The sequence below is a fragment of the Pararge aegeria genome, chromosome 9, assembly GCF_905163445.1.
Source record: "Pararge aegeria chromosome 9, ilParAegt1.1, whole genome shotgun sequence".
Classification (NCBI taxonomy): Eukaryota; Metazoa; Arthropoda; class Insecta; order Lepidoptera; family Nymphalidae; genus Pararge; species Pararge aegeria.
Window position 1 is genome coordinate 13097876 of NC_053188.1, and position 19557 is coordinate 13117432.

At 36.4% G+C, this 19557-nt stretch overlaps 1 protein-coding gene across 7 annotated transcripts in view; it reads right to left on the reverse strand.

Annotated features, from left to right (window-relative positions):
- Nucleotides 1-19557, reverse strand: part of LOC120626140 (PH and SEC7 domain-containing protein) — a 62278-nt gene that overhangs the window by 5994 nt on the left and 36727 nt on the right. Inside the window, exons 3-16 of one of the 7 annotated variants that reach the window (XM_039893447.1) lie at nt 18598-18651; nt 16478-16565; nt 11919-12170; nt 11165-11281; nt 10306-10417; nt 9168-9298; nt 8450-8542; nt 7493-7952; nt 6873-7048; nt 6315-6508; nt 5467-5665; nt 4838-4995; nt 3906-4032; nt 3727-3828 (exon numbers count right to left, since the gene is read on the reverse strand). In XM_039893447.1, the coding sequence (XP_039749381.1) occupies nt 3727-3828; nt 3906-4032; nt 4838-4995; nt 5467-5665; nt 6315-6508; nt 6873-7048; nt 7493-7952; nt 8450-8542; nt 9168-9298; nt 10306-10417; nt 11165-11281; nt 11919-12170; nt 16478-16565; nt 18598-18651 (2263 nt within the window). Of the gene's footprint in view, nt 1-3726; nt 3829-3905; nt 4033-4837; nt 4996-5466; nt 5666-6314; nt 6509-6872; nt 7049-7492; nt 7953-8449; nt 8555-9167; nt 9305-10305; nt 10427-11164; nt 11282-11918; nt 12171-16477; nt 16566-18597; nt 18652-19557 lie in introns of all 7 variants that reach the window. The other 6 variants (XM_039893446.1, XM_039893444.1, XM_039893443.1 and 3 more) reach the window with 6 other exon arrangements.

Genomic DNA, 19557 nt, shown 5'->3' on the forward strand with positions numbered 1-19557 from the left:
TGGTAGAGTAACTACAAACAGGCTGACTTGACGTTTTAATAGTGCTTATAAACTAGGCCTATTTAAAATAAATGAAATTTGAATTTTGAATTTAAAGGCCTCTTTCTTCCAGTGGGATTTGCCCATAATCACTGGCATCTGCGCCTGGTTGGTGATCGCGTATACAGTAGCTGCCTGTAGTCCATCATATTCCCTTAGTCGCCTCGTACGAAACCAGTGGGAAAAAGAGAGTGTTGGTGACAATTTTATTCTTATATTATGCCGTCACCACAAGGCATATCGAATTAGTATAACATAATAACATGTATGTTTGTTCTTGTGTAATGAATATTTAGCGAGTCAACTCAGCTTCACGGCAAGGCAACGAATGAATGCCGTGCGGAGGAGTGCGGGAATTCCCCGCCATTGCGCCAGCAGCGGTAGGTCAGCTCGGACTTTAAAGTGCTGGTACGCTCAAAGAGTGTAATTAATGGCGGTACTACCATACAAGCCGAAAAGCCGGGCTTGCGTTACAATAAATATCTCTTTTAAATTTTTCTCGACTATTCCGAAATGAAATTAACAAAATAATTAAAACTTGATAACAATGAGGATATCAATACAATGTATAATGTATATACTCTTTGTCTATTTTTTCTGCAAGCACTACGTTACTCTGGCAGGTAGACTCTGTGGTAGCAACCAGCCGAAAGGCGCGGCGCCGCGCTGAACTATCACTATCGCGTTCTTCGCGTGTCATCGTACGCGATCGGAGGTTCCGCTTTGTCTCTCTCACACTCATTTGCTTATATGGGGCTTTTATTTTACTGCTCCCTCTCATAGAAATTTCAATGTATTTAGCAGAGACAATCTAGATTATTTAATAATTTAGTATGGAGATCAAATGCCAGATTGCGAGTTGAAGTTAGTTAAGATGACCAGCGACTTAATTGAAACAACTTCACGCGTGTTATTTGCGTTACAACTAGTTGACACTTGACATATTCATTATTATTGATTAGTAACTAGTTAGGAGTTTATTATTGTTTTTTTGAGTTGAATAGTGAATTTTATTGGTTTGTTTCATTACAAATTATAGTAAATATTGTTAAATATCAGCTCAAATTGTGTGCAAATTGTTTCTGTGGCGAAATCAAAAAATAATTAGCAAACAACAGGTAATTTTTTTTTAATTTAAAAATTGTTTGTTGGCTTTGCATATTTTTTTTCTAATGAAAAGAATGGTTGGAACACGGCTGGTTACGACATAAATTACCAGGCATCATAAGAGTTAAAGAGAAGAGAACTCAAAGAAACACTTGGGATTTCTATGATTACTTTTTTATTTTGGCAAACATTGCATAGAAACTTTTATATCATAATTCGCGTGCTGACCTTAATCGTAGTATTTTTCAAAGATTTGTTGATATTGTTTGACATTTAGCACAACAAGAATGGTGACTTAGAGATCATGACGAGTTAAATTTGTCCTTTAGGTACCTGGGCTTGCTCAAATTCAAAACCCTAGGTACGCCACAGAGTGTAATACCACAGGTAATATACATATGAAGTTGACTCAAAATATACTCATTGCACGTTTTATCATCTATATATATATAATGAAAATGGTCTTCGTTTGAGGCTCAATCACGCCTAAACCACTGATCGTATCGACATGAAACTACCACCATTCGATGCGAAATTTTTCCTAGATGGTTTATGGCTATCTATTTTTTGAATTCCAACATTCCTTCATTTTTTTATTGCTGTTTTACTTTTATAAACATTTATCCCGCTAATAAAAACAAAAGATAAGCATTTTCTCTTGATTCTTTTGTTTTCATGGATTTCAACAGAGTGTATTAAACGGATTATGGTTTTTTACATTCAGCTAAGAATCTACTCACGGTAGTGGAGAACGGCTGGACCAATTGGGCTTTTTTTTATCTTCAGAATTGTCAGGAGAAAGTTTTGTATGTAAGAAAATTTTAAAAAAGCCCGATAAAAAGTTAAAAATTTCGATGATAATCGAAGAATTCCCATCTATATAGTCACTCACCACGAAATCTCGGGAACCATAAGACTTAGAAACGTGAAACTTGGTATGAATATTACTTTTGCTATGTAGAGGTCAGCTATGAATAGATTTTAAGAAATTCATTCCCCAAAGGGGATTGCGGGGGCGTTAACAATGAATAATTCCCGTTTTTAAACTATAGCTCCTATAGACTTTAAATTTGGTAGGAATCTTCTGTGAGAGGTGTAGAAATAGGCTATGAACGAATTTTACGATAGCTCACCCCACAGGGGGTTGCGGGGGTGGGTATTAACAATTAATATTTTTAATTTTCCAGCTAAAGCTCCTACAAGCTCCAAATTTTGTAGGAATTTTCTTTAAGTGATGTAAAAATGATTTATGAACAAATTTTACGATATCCCACCCCAAAGAAGATTGCGGGGGCGTTAACAATGAAAATTTTCAATTTCCAAGCGATAGCTCCTATAGACTCCAAATTTAGTGAGAGTGTTCTATATGTAATATAAAAATGATCTTCGAGCGGATTTTACAATGAATCACCTCCAATAAGGTTCGCGGGGGTGGGTGTTAACAATAAAAAATTTCAATTTCGAAATATAGCTTCTAAAAATTCTAAATATGGTAGGAATCTTTTATTATTCACATAAAGAACATCTCAAAATGGATTTCAATAAAGTCTACTTCCGACAGGAATTGCGGGGGTGGGTGTTAAAATCTAAAATTTTTATTTCTAACCTGTAACTTCTACAGACTCCAAATTTGGTGGGGATCTTCTTAGTATTTCCTTACAACAATCGTCTTTTTGGCAGCGGAGAAAAAGTCATTGAGAGGTTTCAAAAACTTAACTTTACATGTAGCTATCCAATCAACGGACTAAGAATTTTACATTCATTTTACTTTTGCAGACTACATAACCGACGAATTCTTTTATTGCGGGATCGCGGAAATGTAACAGATTAAAATGAATGCATTTTCCAAGCACATGAGATGTGGAAAAGAAATTTAGTTACTTATTCCAATAGAATTCATAAAAAACATGCACAATTAATTTTCTATAAAAAATTATGAGAAAATTTTAGTTAACAGAAAATTCGTCGCACTTGAACCTAGACAGATTTCAACTTCACATATGAGACTTGCAATGACTTTAACTTAAACTTTCAATGCTCATTTCAAATTTTTTTCTTCATGTCAATTATTATTAATTTTTGGAAGAAAGGCACGGAAATGTTATAATGATTGCACATTGAAAGTTACAATGAATATTGTAACTTTCAATGTGCAAATGAGAAAAATCACCTGGATGAAAAATACAGGCTAAATCGATGGAATTTGGAATTTGAGTAAGTCTAAACAATATCGATGCTTACAGTTCTATCCGCGGGGCCTATTTATGTTCATACAAAAATAAAAAAAAATGAGAATAATAAAAATATGAAAAAAATAAATAAAAATGAAACATAAAATGTAATTTATTTCCTTTTTCAATTCGCCCAGCGAAGCGGGCTGGAAACGGCTAGTACAAGTATATAGTAAGGGAGTTGCTACCTTACAATGGAATGCTAAATTTTGGTAGAATGACCTTAACAGGTCACACAGACAGACGAAATAATGCGAGGCGCAGGTAGTTTCTGGACACATGCAGCAAAGCGACGAATTTAAATACTTAATTACAGAAAAAATGAGATAGATTAAAAAAAGAAACTCACCTAGTCTGAAAAAGATATTCCGCCTGGTCGGCAGTTTGCAATCTAAACACATGTTGCTTTTTTGTGTAATCTGTGGCTTTCGTTGCTAGAGCGTGATGTATCCTGCAAATTTTAAAAATTAAGGAAAAATTAAGTGAAGTAAAAATAAAAGTGCAAATTAAATAATGTTCGATATCTACCTGATTGCATTGTGCAGGTTATCTGACATTTGACTTCGCCGGAAACCGTGTTCGTCTTTGTGCAGATATAAGACTAGATCCCGTAACGTGCAATAGAACATCTTCCAGCCGCGTCGACCGAATGGAGCTAGAAGAGCAATTAATAATTTATATTACAATTTAAAGAGGAAAAGAAAACGCACAGAAACAACCAAATTTAACAAATACCAGTAGCTTCAAAGAGAAAGTACTATTTTTTAATTTTAATCTACTGTCTGTCGAAACACGTTTCTTATAGTTTTAGAAAATTGGCCTTTGTATTCCATGCACGGCTTTGTAACTTAAAAGAGCTTGACGACATTTTGCACTTTATGATTTTATCTATCAAACCAAGGGCAATGCGGAGAATACTCTGAACTAGAACTTGTAGCTACTGTAGTCTCGAGTACCTACTAGGACAATGGGACGATAAGTCAGCACAGTGAAAAGCTGACGGGTATAATGCCCTTAAGACTATTTCGAACCGTGTTTCTTGGATGTAATATTTGTCTTCAATTTCAAAGATTCCCTCCTACGTAGGTAAAATCTCATAAGACGCCTACGAACCTGCTACTTGGTATTTTGTTTCCATTTCAAAATTGGAGTGCACTTCAAAAAGTTAATACCTCAAGTTACTTATGTTGGAGAAGGATTTCTCTGTTTTTTATCTTTAAATAGTAGTACCTATTTAGTAAAGCTTTTTGTGACAGAGCTTGTCCGGGGCAGTACTATCGCCATGTTCATTTCTGCCGCTAAGCAGCATTGTTGCAATGCTGTGCTCCGGTCTGAAGGGCATAGTTACAGGTGGCACTGTAGGCATATAGGATAAAGAGGCATCTTCGAAAGCGCGTCTCATCTTAGGCCACGTCTGCACTTTCTATTGGAAAGATTGGGCTATGGGAAATATTCCTTACTCTTTTTCCCATTGGCGTCGAAGCAGCACTTCCGCATAACGTAGCCCTTCTTGTACTCCACGGCGCGGCTCTGGTCGGGGAGGTCCAGGAACGGATTACTGCCAACGGGTGCGGCGTTTTTGTTGTCGCCACCATTAGCGGGCGTGGCTTCCGCGTCCCTAGGAAACCAAAATATGAATGAACGCAAAAATAGATTTTTAGGTTTTTGTTATTTTATGTTGTCTCTGTAACATGGTCGTAAATGCTGTTAATGGGTCGATCCACGGGAAACAAACGTAATCGCTCGATAAGCAAAATTCAGTCATTAAGCGGGCGATGGGGAGAGCCATGAAATATGATAAAGAAAACTAATCAGATACAATTAATTACAAAATAGATTTGGAATAAAAACACCTAAAAGTTAATCGTACTTACTTACTTACTTACGTGGAATTGTGGTTATTAGTGAATTATAAGTTTTTTTTTTTCATAAATATTAATTAGTTATCTTATTACCCATAACACAGGCTATGCTTACTTTGGGGCTAGATTGCGATGTTGTAATATATCTATTATTTTATTATTATTATATATTACCTGCTACAGCCATGTTACAACGAAAGACGAAAATAAATCTGCAGGTTTCTTACAATGCCCACTGTAGCGGCTGGTTTCGTATCGCGTGGTAGAGGTGTTTGAGCGTGTCCCTCGGGAAGTTCTCGCCATCGTTGAGTTCGGCGAGGTTCTCTATGAACTCCGCGCACGACATGCGTCGGAAGGTGCCACTGCCACATCCGTGCAGGTCCGTATTCAGCAGCATTATTGCGCATGTTAACGTGTGTACGGCATCTGAAAAATTATAGTGACGTTATGTATAAGACTGAACCCTAACTAATATTATAAAATAGCTGTTGCCCGCGTTTATTATTATTTTTTTTAAATACCATGAGAACTGTGAATTTTCTTTAAGGTAGCCTATGTTACTTCCCGTCCTTTCAACTAACGCTATGCCAAAAACCAAGGGGAGTGGTAGCTTAGTAAAGGCGTGAAGGAAAGACAAACAAACAAAACACTTCAGCATTTATAATTTTATAATTCTACTTTTAATACCAGGATATCGAGCGGGATTGTAAAAAAAGGTAATAAATGCGGTCGAAGAACGCGAGCAACGGCTCGCGATAAACATATATGTACTTTTTAATTTTTTATTCAATAATTGGTTATCACTATAGTGTAACAATTTTCAACGACTTTTTTTTGAAATAGTTAACTGACACGGGCACTTTGGCGTGTTTGGTGTGACTAAGACGGGCTATGATTTTGGACTTGCGATGTAGCGAAATTTACAAAAAAAAGAAGTCGTGGAGACTTCTTTTTTTTGTAAATTTCGCTTTCTTTGTCTGTTCTTCGACGTTGAGGTAAATATACTGTGCGTATTCTGATCATTGCTTATAATGTATAAAAGTAAAACATATATGAGTTTTAAATCTAAACCAACCTTGTGAGTTGAAAGCGCCGGGATTACACTCCAAATACCGTCGCGAGAAATGCACGAGAACGCGTTCCCGCTCCTGTGTTTCTCCGTTTAACGCGAATCGCGCGAGGAACGTTCTTAGTGCTTCGTCTAAAGTCGTGCCGCTGAACTCGAAGTGTTTCACGTACTCTTCGGCCACGGCGCGGGAAAATTCGTTGCTGGGAAATATCCGACACATCTTATATATAGCAATAAGGTCTGAGTGCCAAGTGCGAGATTTTCTACCTACGATTACTTATTCGATCGCGTGAAAGTTAACTTAGATTTATATGGTATCGAGGGAGCGCCATCGTGTTACAATACTATCACTATATGGCGCTGTTTCGATATCAAAGTAAAATATCCTCGTTGTCCGTAGAGTATCGGATCCTGTAATTCTTATTTTTATTTTACAAATGCTAACTGAAGATTTGTAGGCTAATTTAAGCTTTAATACTATTTGAATAACATCCATTTTACCCTAATGTTCAAATATCTCTTGGCTAATCTAAGCGTGCCCACTTTTAATTTATATTCACTCACTTTTTACTCAAATGTCGTGATACGTCAGACTTTTTGAAGCCGTCGAGGTGGTACAGGCGCTTCGCTAGCCGCTCGGCTGATGGAATATCCACAGCTTTCGGGCTGTAGTGGAACGAGTGCAGCGAGTCCCCGTCCGATCCCTCGTCTGAACCAGCGTCGGAACAACTTCCTAATTCCTACAACAACAGATATATTTAGTTTAGCAAAGGAAACAATGGAGTATGATCCACTATAATAGGCATAATTACAGAGAATCGCTCAAATATTGTATTTATTTAATGATATATGATGAAAATGAAAAACGTATTTCTGTGCTATTCTGAAGTGAGATAGGTATTCATTTTCTGTAAAAAAAAAAAAATCTAACGACCCGCCATAACAGGTGAAATCGCGTATTACAAACTGACCAATATTTTAACAAATTTAATTTTCATTTTATTCATTTTTAACCACATCAACAATATTAATAAAATTTGGCGAAGAGGAAGCTCGCGTCCTGGAGACTGACATAGTATACGTTGATGCCCAGGATAATATATGATTTCCGCGCGGACGAAACCGCGGATAACAGGTAGTTATGTTATACAATGCAAAATAATTAGTATTTGAATATTTTTTACCTGATAACCTTGATTTTCAGGTGAATTGTGCCCATTCTCCTTTCCGTTTTGTGCGTAGTTAGTACTATTGTTATTATTATTTACATTATCGTTAGCATTAGCGTTCTTCTCTGGTCCTTTCACCTGTATAACTATCCTATAGTCTTTGCTGTCGCCGTTGAGCGTCACGTCGCTCCCGTGTTCGGAGTACGAGGAGTTAGATTTGGCTCGCTTGTGGCAGGGTTCGGAGACTAGTATTGTTGAGTCGGAATCTGACGGGTCGGAGAGCTCCATTCTGGGGCACTCGCGACCCGTGTCGAACATGTCGTCTTGGTCTTGGTAGTCCGGACTAGATATATTGGATACAGCTTCGGATAAGCTCATGTCGCCGTTGAGTCGGTGGTGGTGGGGTGGCAGGGCCGGTCGGTGCGGTGAGAGCGCAGACCAAGATGCCGACGTAGGTGAAAGCGGAGACGACGACCTGCAAAACGCGACTATACAATTTTTTTATATACAAGGTCTTTTGGAAAGGGAGTACAAGGAAAACATCCATATAAAGTATCACTTTTTATTTCTTTTTAAAAAAAATATTTTAAGCAAGTAAGTATTTTCTAATATAAGATATTTTAGCGACACTCATTCGATCTAAATAAGCGTGGCGGTAGTTCTACCCCGGACGAGTGAGTCACAAAACATCCCACTACTACTACTACTGCTAAAAATCAAATACCAAACGTTTATTCTTGTTTTAATATTAAGGCAACGCTATGTTAGCAATGATTTAATATGTTCTGCTTGCATAGTAATCCCCCTATTTGGACCTTGTGTCAGTGTCTGTGAGTGAGGTTCTCCGCCCTGCCCGCAACGCTTGCGACTTTACTTGCGTGTCGGTACTGTCAATGAGTATAGTAGTAAGAATTACTATATGGCCATTATGCCACATATGCTATTACTGTGGTCTGTGAACGAGTAACTCACCGCTGCGATATTCCGTCGGAGATCGACGTGGAGTTGGAGGTGGCAGCGGAGCCGTTGCACTGCGACACCGGCGCGTTGTACGTCCACACGATCCTGGTACCACAACTATTTGTGAATATTAATATCTTTTATTATGTGTGTTTTTTTTTATTATTTTAATGTTGCAGGAGTTACCCAGATATAATTTTATGAACTAAGTGTTTATTAGTGTTTAATTAATAAGTTGTCTGCATCGCGTACATAAATATAAGTACTTGTAAATAGTTTAGCGATATTTTGTATACCAATATATTGAAGTCCATACTCTACACCCATTAAATGTAGTGACAAAATTATATTATTATATTAAAGTTAACTATTACATCCGTGGGTTTATACAACTAATAACTTTATTTTAGTGATGGAATAAGCTAGGCAACATCTGTACAAACAAATTGAAGTATTTGTCAGTGATTTTAAAATAACTATCCTTCATTAAGCACAATATTTATGCCTTCCATTATTCACAATTACATTTCTCTCTATTACCCGGAACAAATCCAAAGAAATTTAATTAAAACTTTTAAAGGCAGGTAGATTGACATAAGCTACAGGTAAAAGAGAGGTCAGAAGATTTTGGTAATATGTCTAGGTGGGTAATCATTTAAATACACATGATGGTCGTTAATTTTAAAAGCTGGATAAGTATATATTATTTATGATGAAGTAAGCACGTCACCTGTCTCGCTCGTCGGAGTCAGAGCGCGGAGCGGGAGTGGCGGAGTCGGGGCGTGCGTCGAGCAACGTGTTGAGCGATGACGTCACATCCTCCTCCATATCCACTGCCACCGCGCTCAACGACGATTCCTTCTGGAACTTACGTCATCTACTTACACATGGCTCTATTAGGCTACTAGCACAGACTATTCACATAAAACACGCCTAATCGAATCCTGAAAAATAGTATTTGCCCAATGAGAATATGCGCTGGAATGCCATCAGATGCCGCAGCATGCTTTCGCATTTATTGACCGGCGCATACAAAGGACTGGTGCCGAAAGCATGCGTAAAGCAAGCAAGCGTACGCTGGAATACGATACGGCATAAGATTGCAGGCGACTGTGTTTCTTGGAATTCGATGCGAATATAGACTTTATTGTGTTGACATTAAATTTTCTATACCGCACGTAAAATGAGCTTCGGACGCACAAAAAGCGTGTTCGTAAGGTATGCGAACACGCTTTCGCCATGTTCCTAAGGTATTGCGTGTACCTTAGGAACATGGTATGAACCCACATGTTTGCGAGCGGCTAGCGATTAGTTTGCGTGCAACTAATAAATAATGTCTTAAGTTAACTTTATCTCAACTTAAGTTTCCTCTTAAATCCGCCTCGCAATATTTTTTTTTACTGAACTTTTTAACTCAAACACCAACCAACCAATAACAATACATTACAATTCCTTTCATGAATTGTAAGACCAGAAGAATAACAGTATGGTAAAAATTACGCACTATGAAAGCACCAAATATGACTTATTTTTATGCTTCATTAAATTCAAGAATGTCTGACGTGCACGTAGCAGATGACGTGATTTTACGGTAAAATTTGCGACTGGTTCTTTGATTTCATCCAGGAATGGAATCATCTAAGGAAATGGCGAGTTTTTTTTTAAACATTTTATTTTGACAGACCAAGCCGATGACCCACCAAGCCTCATGTGCGTGTTATTACACCAGCAACCACGCCCTTCAGACCGGAACACAGCAATGCTGCTGAGCGGCAGAAATAAGCATGGCGGTCTCCGTATAAGTCCGTCACAAACTCTACTAATACCCTTTAATATTCTGTATGTGTCACGTCACTTCTTCTATTTACCTGTAAGTGATCTTCGGACCGCGAAGTTCGAACTATATGTTGCTGTGTGCGTGTGGCTACCTCACTTGAAGCTGCATTACCCCCCGCCGGTGATGCAGGTTGTGAATTGAACCTGCCAAAACTGAATCAATCATTACGTAGGAAAATTAATAAAACGTGCACATACTTTCACTTTGGTGGCCGTACGAATAAAACTTTTTATTGTGAACAAAAATTACATGGCATGGCAGCTTAGCCTTCGCATCATTATGTAATGAATAATATTTTTACCCTGTAAATTAAGACCTTTAATATTCAGTCCATTATTGCTTAATTAATATATCAAAGTTTATTAATTGTATAAAATATATAATTATAGTTATTTATGCAACTGTATACAACAGTTAATAAGGGGTATGAAAACACAAATGGTAAAGTAAAGTATGAAAACAGAGAATAGGAGTAGTTTACCCCCATTTATTATTACATGTATATTGTTTGGATATTATTTCCACTTGTGCGGCAACGCGCGGAGAGTTGATAAAGCTATGGGAGAAGATATATTACCCTTTTCTATTCTATATTCTAGAAAAAACTATTTATAGTGATAAAGTCGTCTATTGCACACAATATATTATGTTTTATTATTAATAAAAGTTTGTTAGTGTTTCCTGTGTTATGTTTTCCTATATTCTGCAAAGAATGCTCAAATATTAATGTCTCCCGCCAAATGGCAAAAAACGTTACTATGACTTCCCGCGAGTATGCACTAGCACAAAAGTTAGCGTTCTGAAATAGTAGAGCGTTCAATTTTATATTATAAATACAAAAAATACAATGAAAGGAGGATCTTAACTAAGAAAAAGAAAAGAAAACTTACAATTTACTGGCATGATCTCCGACTAGGCCAGTGTCCGGAGAGGAATTGTGCCTCTGCGACAACTCTACTCGAGCTGCCAACCGATTCTCACTCGGCGAAGCGGGTGTTGAGTTGTATCTGAAAAAAATAAATAAGTCAAATGTAAACATTATTGCAAGTATTCAAGTATAGGATGATTTTTGCTAGATCGTGGCGGGAACGAACAGTGCCTCGTACGTTTTACAGTAGTGAGAATCGAACCCACGGCCTTGGATTCAGAAAGCAGGGTCGCTGCAAGCTGCGCCAATAAACCTGCCTGACGTATAGCAGGCCTGTTAGAAAACAATGATGAGGTTGGAGCGCACTTGCCTAGAAAAAAGCTTCATATAAAACGTTCCTGAAGTTTACACACAACGATCTAGCATATATCTTCCTTAAATTGATGTCGCATTAGGTTAATTCAAATCTATCATTCTGTATGGACAGTCAAAGATCGTCCTTTAACAATACAATCATTGAATAGCCTATAACAGTCCGCTTCTAGACTAAAGGCCTCTCCCAACGCGAGGGTTTGCCTAAAATCACCACGCTGGGTAGACGGGTCGGCGATCGCAGTAGATGGTAGTAGTAGCACAGAGGAAGCTGCTGCTGGTTCTCCGTTATATTGCCTTAGTCACCTCATACGAACAGCAAGAAGAGGAGGAGTGGTGACAACTGTAGTCTGTTCTGCCGGATCAGGGCACAATAATACAATGATAGAACAGAAACAAAATACCTGTGATAGTGTGTACGATGTGTAGGCGCGTGGTGGTTGTGATGTGGATGCTCAACCCTGGACAGATTGAGCATAAGGTCCCCGGTCATCATATAGGCCTCGAACTTAGGCTGCGAGACGCGCAACCGCCTCTCTACTCTCTCTTCCGTCAGCAATCCTTCACAACTGTCACCCGATTGAGCGCCCGACCCGTTGCTAGATGAGTTGCTCGACGAATTGCTGTTCGAATTACTAGAAGGCGGCGAACCCGATCTAAATGAGAGTAAATAATTTATACAAGTTTGTATATGGCTCCTAATAATATAATTATACAGTATTTCTGCTTGTCCTGTCGTTCTCAAAGGTAAACCATTTTTTGTAAATTTAAAAACACCTAAATATAAAAATTGTTTACAATCTTCATTCACCAGCGTAATGCAGAGGCAGGGTCTACTCAAAATTAAAGATCTAATAAATTCAAATACATCAGTCTTAAGATACATTATCCAACGATCAGAAGTGGGATTCGAACCTAAGTGGATATAACATTATGACAATTACTTTACACTTTTTTACTCTTTTAGTAAAGAGTATTTACTAAAAGAGTAAAAAAGTGTCTCCGAACTTATTATATAGTAACTACAACCAAAACTCCATGACGTATGTTTAATTTTATCTTTACAATAGCTAGTAATAAAGAGAAACCCTTGTATACAAATTGCGCAAATTTTATTTCTAATCATTTTTTTTGTTTATGAGATAAAGTTAGTGCCGTATGAAAAGTCATTGTAGACAATTTTGATTCTAGTTGAATGAAAAATATAAATGTAAATAAAAAAATGCCTATTCCAATTACTGCGTCTTTAATTCGGATTTCAATTGTGTTTCCCACGAAGCCAACTTTCACCTCTTTTTTTTGATAAAGTTAAATATTATTTAAGCAGGACAAAGCTAGCTGCAGAAGCTCGTTATACATAGTTTATAAAGCTTTGAAGTGCTGGCAGGTTTAACAATTCAGCATTGTGCACGTGACTCTTCCATTTCACAGATTCATTATAAATAGTAACGAGGTCAGCGTTTTCTTAATCGTTGTGAGTGACCCGGCACTCTGGGATGAATAAAAATTCATTTTAAACTCCAAAACAAACAGGGTAGGTGAAAGTTAAGTTAACGTGTGTACATTATAAGCGTAAAACAATGTGTTACGAAAATAAATATAATGAGTGAGTACTTAGGGATGAATGAAAATTTATAGAATTTCGAGGATGAATAAATCAAGATTTAAACATAGGGATGAATATTAGAAGTAAAATTCTGACACACAGAACAACGTGTTGTGCACATCAATTGTATGGGTGACCACGCCACTTATGTATGAATTAAATTCATTTATGTCTCCAAAACATACGAAAAAGGTGAAAGTAAAGTACACATGCAATCATTCGCATCAAACTACGTGTTACAAGATTCAAATATAATAAAGAGTATTATAAAATAAACATTCATTCATCCATTTACATGAAAGACGTGGTTTTATCATCATTATAACGTTCCACTAGCTGCTTTTGTCACGTCAAGTCTTTGCACGGTTTATATCAATGGTGACGTAACACATTTTGGCCACTAAATTTTTACATCCTTTTTGATAATAAAGTATTGAGTTTAGGTACTTCCGACATTTGTGCTGAAGTTCTTGTTCCTTATTAAATGTTTCTGCGAAGTTTTAGGCGACAGATGGAGACCAGACAAAAAATTAATTGCATACAATTATAAATAATCTCGACGTGAAAGAAAGCAAGAATTACGAGAAACTTTCATCGTTAAAAATATTCACGTTACATTCATATTGAGTTTTATACGTATGACGGAGGCATCATAAAACTTTGTAGCTTATAAGTTGCGCATTTAAGTCACGTTCATGTTATAGCAATAATGGCTATTAAATTTAATCGGCTCTTTGCAGTAACTTTGTTTCCTGATAGTTGATACCTATTTACTTTATTATTGTTACACGTTTGAAGTTTCGGTCATTGCATCCGGGGGATTCCCTCTAATGCGCTCTATATAGACGTGGTAGGGTTGTGAACTCATCCAAATAAAAATAATTGTACATCTTACAGAGTAGGCACTGAAAATATTGTTTTAATTTTCTGATGATACAAATTATTCCGCCAAGAAGATCCAGAGAAAATAGGACAGATTGATCTTTAAAGTGTTCCTTTGTGTATTTTTACGCATACTTCGTCACGGTAACCAAAAACTACGAAAAGTGCCAAGTACAAACTGAGGAACTTATCTATGCCATTTTTACACAAGACTACTTTTTGCAGAAGACTAACAACTAGTTATTTGTTTCTTTACGTTTAGTCCGCGGATAAATTGGCCGCACTTTAAATACTATATATAATATGTGCTAGCAACCCTAGCCACACGGAAGAGGGTGAGGGTGACCGTCTGCGACACATATGGCAACGGCGATCGCTTATCGCCTTCGGATATCAGCTGTCAAACTTTAGGGGGTTTGGTATACGATTACACCCAAAATAAGGCGGGTCTAAATATACTTTTTAAAGTGAGCTCAAACTATAAACCTATCCCATACTGAACCTATTCATAAAACTTCATATATGTATTTGATCGTTCCAAAAGATTAGGGTACAGTTTTGACACGTATTTTTATATGGATAAAATGCTGAGATGACTGAGTGTTTTAGGACTGAAGGGTTGCTTCTAATTCGTGTACTTACATCGTAATTAGATTGTATCTCAAATAAGACGGTTTTTGGTATATTATTGTCAAATAGCCAAACACACCATAATAATAAGTATGTATCATTACATTTAGAACTTTTTTTATAGGTTTTCATAAATGTTAACTTGCCCAAAATGAGAAGGTTTGTAGACCATAGGCCTGCAAGCTGTCCAAGTAAAAAATTGAACGTTATTAAGAACATTACGTTGAACTCTCAGGCATGCAGCACAAAGTTTTTCATTACCGTTAAAGCATGTGATATATTAGTTGCTTAAAACGCACACATAAACTATCCGAAAAGTTAAAACGTTTCAAAATTGGTCCCCGCGAAAGCGAGGCCGGAGTCATACCCACTATACCTATATACATATACAACATTATACATATAGACTATCACTTTTCCATTCAACTGCTTAACATCTTTTCTTATAAAAATATATAATATATCTTTACTAATAAACTGTTCTAATGCGATTTTTTAAAAACTGGACGAAGTCGCGGGCGTATGCTCGCCAATAATAACTATTATGATCCATGTTGTATTTATTACACAGTAGTTAAAAATAAAAGTTAACTTCATTGATTACCTCCCACTGGCGTTATCTTTATTGAGTCTGAGTATTTCTGAATGTCAGCGCGATAATTGAATGGCGTCTAAATAGGACCGCCACGAGTTTGAGTTATCGCGGATACAAACTGAATAATACGGATAATAATAAAAATTTTTACTAGTTCTTTCCCGCAACTTCGTTCAGCTGGAAATGTTGGTGTCAATGTTACTCTCTTACACCTGAACTACCATTATGGAAAAAAAACATGCCATGTCAAGCTCAGTAAAAAACAAAATAAAAAGTATGTGCTATTTACCATTCTAGACTATAATCTATCTGTGCTAAATTTCATACAGATCGGCTCGGACTTTCTGGCGTGATGTAACAAAAATGAAAATTAAGCTATGTTGAAATTATAAATAATACCGCGTGGGACGAGGAAAGTAATTAAAACGGGACGCGTTTAAATTACAATGATTTTTTCTCTTATCTTGTACCTGAAATCTAGCTAACAAGATATAACTCAAACGAGTGCTACTATTATATGCAACAGAATGATTTAAGGAGTTTTGTTAGATGTATGATTAACTCGCTGTGCCCCATTGCTTCACTCGCGTTAATAAAACTATCGTAAATAAACAGAATTTATTATCGGACGCAAACTATGTATTAAATACAAGTAGTACTTTAGCGTGCCCAAGCATACGAACGACTTCACATGTATTTTAATATTTGATCTATAGATATCTAGTGTATAGATTTTTTATGCATTTCATATTAAAAATTGATTATTGCTAGAACATTTTTTATAATACCTTCATTTGTTATTTACGTCAGTTGTCAACAATAAATAAACTTCATCAATCAGCCTGGCTCGAAATAAATTTAACAATACCATGAATGATAGCCGTCAAATGGAAACCTATATATTTGGTGATCGTTCCGTAGGTAAACGTAGCTGTCAATGATAAAAAAATATTTATGGCAAATTCTGTTTTCATTTGTTTATTTAAAATGTGATGCCATTTTCAGCCATGCCAGCATTGTGAGTAGGCTGTACCAACATTGGTCAGCATCAATTCTTTATTATTAAGGTGGTTTGGTCACAACTTATCGTGAGTCAAAAGCCGGCATAGTTAGCTCTTTGACATGCTTCCTTAACATAACATCTGTTAGTTGTCTCCACACGCAGCTAATGCGTAAGCGTTTTGTCTTATAATTTCGCGTTTTCAAGCATTTACTATGAACCTTTAGTAGACTAAATTAAGAATACTCACTTATCGTGTTTAGTGCGTGGCGGCACGTTAGTGCGACGCTCTGCGGCGGCGGATAGATAACGTCTCACGTTCGCTTTGATCTGTGGGTCTGCAACACCGTCATACTACATTAGGTATTAAGAAGGTAACTTTTATGATTTTAGAGTCTCATGTAGCTTAACCATAAACCGATGCAATATCATCGTCTCATGTGTGATAACTTCTTATGGGAGGGTAAACCGCTTTGTTACGTAACGCGTTACGAAGCCGGGCCGCCTGGCTTCCCATTGTCTCACGCATATAGCAGCGGTAGACAGCCTCTCGCACTCTTAACCCACAGCGCTAGCCGTATATTAATTCACTATTAGTCGGGCGTCCCGAAACGCACATTTTTAATTTTAAGGTCATAAATTTAGCTTGTGCTTAAATGTTTAATCAGATTACAAGAGACGCTAACGCTCGCAATCGTTGAATATATACATCCATCTTGTTTTAAAGCTAAAATCCCTCTAACCTTTATATCATACGAAACAGGTTTTTTTTAAGTTCTGTTACAACACAGTATGATGAATTTTAACCCGAGGAAAATGGATGTCAATTTTTTTTTTATAAAGGCCCCGCGTGTTCTCTGCGATATAATAATCTACGGTGTGCTCATTATGCTATTTCTAAGCCAATGTTCTAGAGATTCCTTTTTTGGAAATACGTAGGAAAGAAAAATATCATTATTTATTTAAGTTTGGTACTGCACATTTCACCCCGTAATATTAAAATTTTAGTAAATGAAATCTGGAGTAACGTTGCGCACACGACTATTTGTAACTAATAGTAAAATCCTTGCAATATGGGGACTTTTGTGTGCCGTGTTACTGGACTTGTTGTCGCTTTACAAATAACAGTTTAGATTATGTCCCGACTTAAAGCTACACATGAGACATTTTTCCGTGTATAGAGACCTTGATACGACTACGATTTAAAGGTGTGCAAATTAAAGTCACGAGGTGATTTAAATTTCTAAAGATGGGCTCTCATTTAAAACATTGTTGTAAACATTAAAAATGTTACACTTTGTTGCAAAGCAGTTTGAGATTAACTTCGACGTAAACTTATTATTATGAAGAGAAAATAATTAAGATACCGTGGTTCCTGGCTAGTTCAACGTAGTCACTGGACATAAAACAACAATGTTATAATAAATTGCATTTAAGTACAAAACGACGGGTTAATGTTAGAATTAAAAAAAAAAACTTTTGTGCTGCAGAGACCTTAATAAACCATTTCGATAAACTTGCAGTAAGAAAAATAAAAAGATGATTGCAGCATCTCTCGTTTTCTATAAGCGTAAAACATAAGAACGAGTCGGTTTGAACATAACAGGTTCGATCGATATTGATAGATTTAAGGGGTTGTAATAAATAAATAAATAATAAAAACAACTGTATTATATTAGTGCATCAGTTTAGCAAAAGTGTCACAGACAGGCAGACAAATCAATCAATCTTAAAACACTATCTTTATGCGTCTGGGGTTAAAAAGAGTATAAAAGTAGTTTCATAGCCAAAGCGGAGCATTATTATTATATATTAGTGGGCAGGTTTATTCCGGGTCGAATCCCGGGAGCCACCTATAAATTTACTGGCTGTATCGCCACTCTTATTTGCCGTGGCTTATTTCGTAAAATCAACCAAACCACTCGGGATATACGAATTTTATTACGGGCAACCGCAACGCTGGTTTCGTATCAAATGTCATAGTTCACCATAGGTATGTGTAACTAAATAAACGTTTTGTTGGATATTATACAAGCAATATAGTTAATTTCAAAACTATATTGAAATCGAATAGATCGTCGTGTGATTTCATTTTTGGTGTTTCTACGAAAGTTGCCAGATGAAAGCTAGAGCTGGTTGAGAAACGTCCATCCATGTCGATAACTGCATGTGGCCGACACACTTCCGATTATTATCAACATATAATAATTGTTACTTAAGCCTGCCAGTACGCATTGGTGAGTCGAAGTTGTATATCCTCATCACTCCTGTTTGTGAGGAGGTCTTTGCCTAGCTTTCAAACTTAATAACTGATGATGATGATGATGATATTGTATAGGATATTGATTATAATGCATTTGATTAACTCACCCTTTTTTAGCCGTATAGTGACGGGATCCGCCGAAAGCCGCAAGCATTTTAATACTGAAATGGAGATGATTGATAAAGCTTATAAGTAGGTACGCTCCCATTATCATTAGCATTCGGTGTACACAGTTAGATCAGGCACGATACATTTATTTAAGTACCATTTAGTTTTTTAAGGATCTACAATACTTGGTTAGATGTAAAATCGTTGAGGTTTAAATCCCGATCGTTGGATTCACGATTATCGAAATTTACACAAGAGCTTGCCTCTGCAAGCCAAATTAATGAAATAAAATTTTATTATTATTACATAAAAGGGATTTTTTTTTTCATTAATATGATAAAATTACTTTAAATAGCTTAATAGAGTACCTAAGTATTTTGTAATATGTAAAAAATTCTTCGACCATTATTGTTAGGAAAAAAAGCGTTGCCACCCTATTGACTAACTTAGAAATGACTTAATTATTAGTTCAGACAAATTAGTTTAGTTCACGTTTCAACTTTATTTGTAGTTCATCAACAATAATTCAAATTGAAATGTTAAAAAAAATATGCACGATAAAATGTAAAAATCATTATCTATTGCAATAAGAGAACATTCCAAACAAACATAAACCTTCTCCGCGTTTTTTTTTTTTGCCGTTTTTCCTGAATAAAAAAATCAGGTTGATTGGTTACTTACTTAGTTTGGGCGTGAAGGAAAGACAAAATCAATCACACTTTTATAATCTTAGATTAGCTTATGTAAAACGGAAAATCTTTAATAACTATTGTACGAAAACCAGGTTTTTACTTAATTTTAAGTGACTTGCCCCGTTTCACTAAACCTAGGATCGCGTCACCTTAATCGGATAGGTGATTCCTAGAGAAAAAAAAAGTTTCACGAACTCTTTTTTATTTTCTTTTATGTTTTTTAATATATAATGTCTAGCGACGTTAAGCGCCGTCTTAAATTACGAC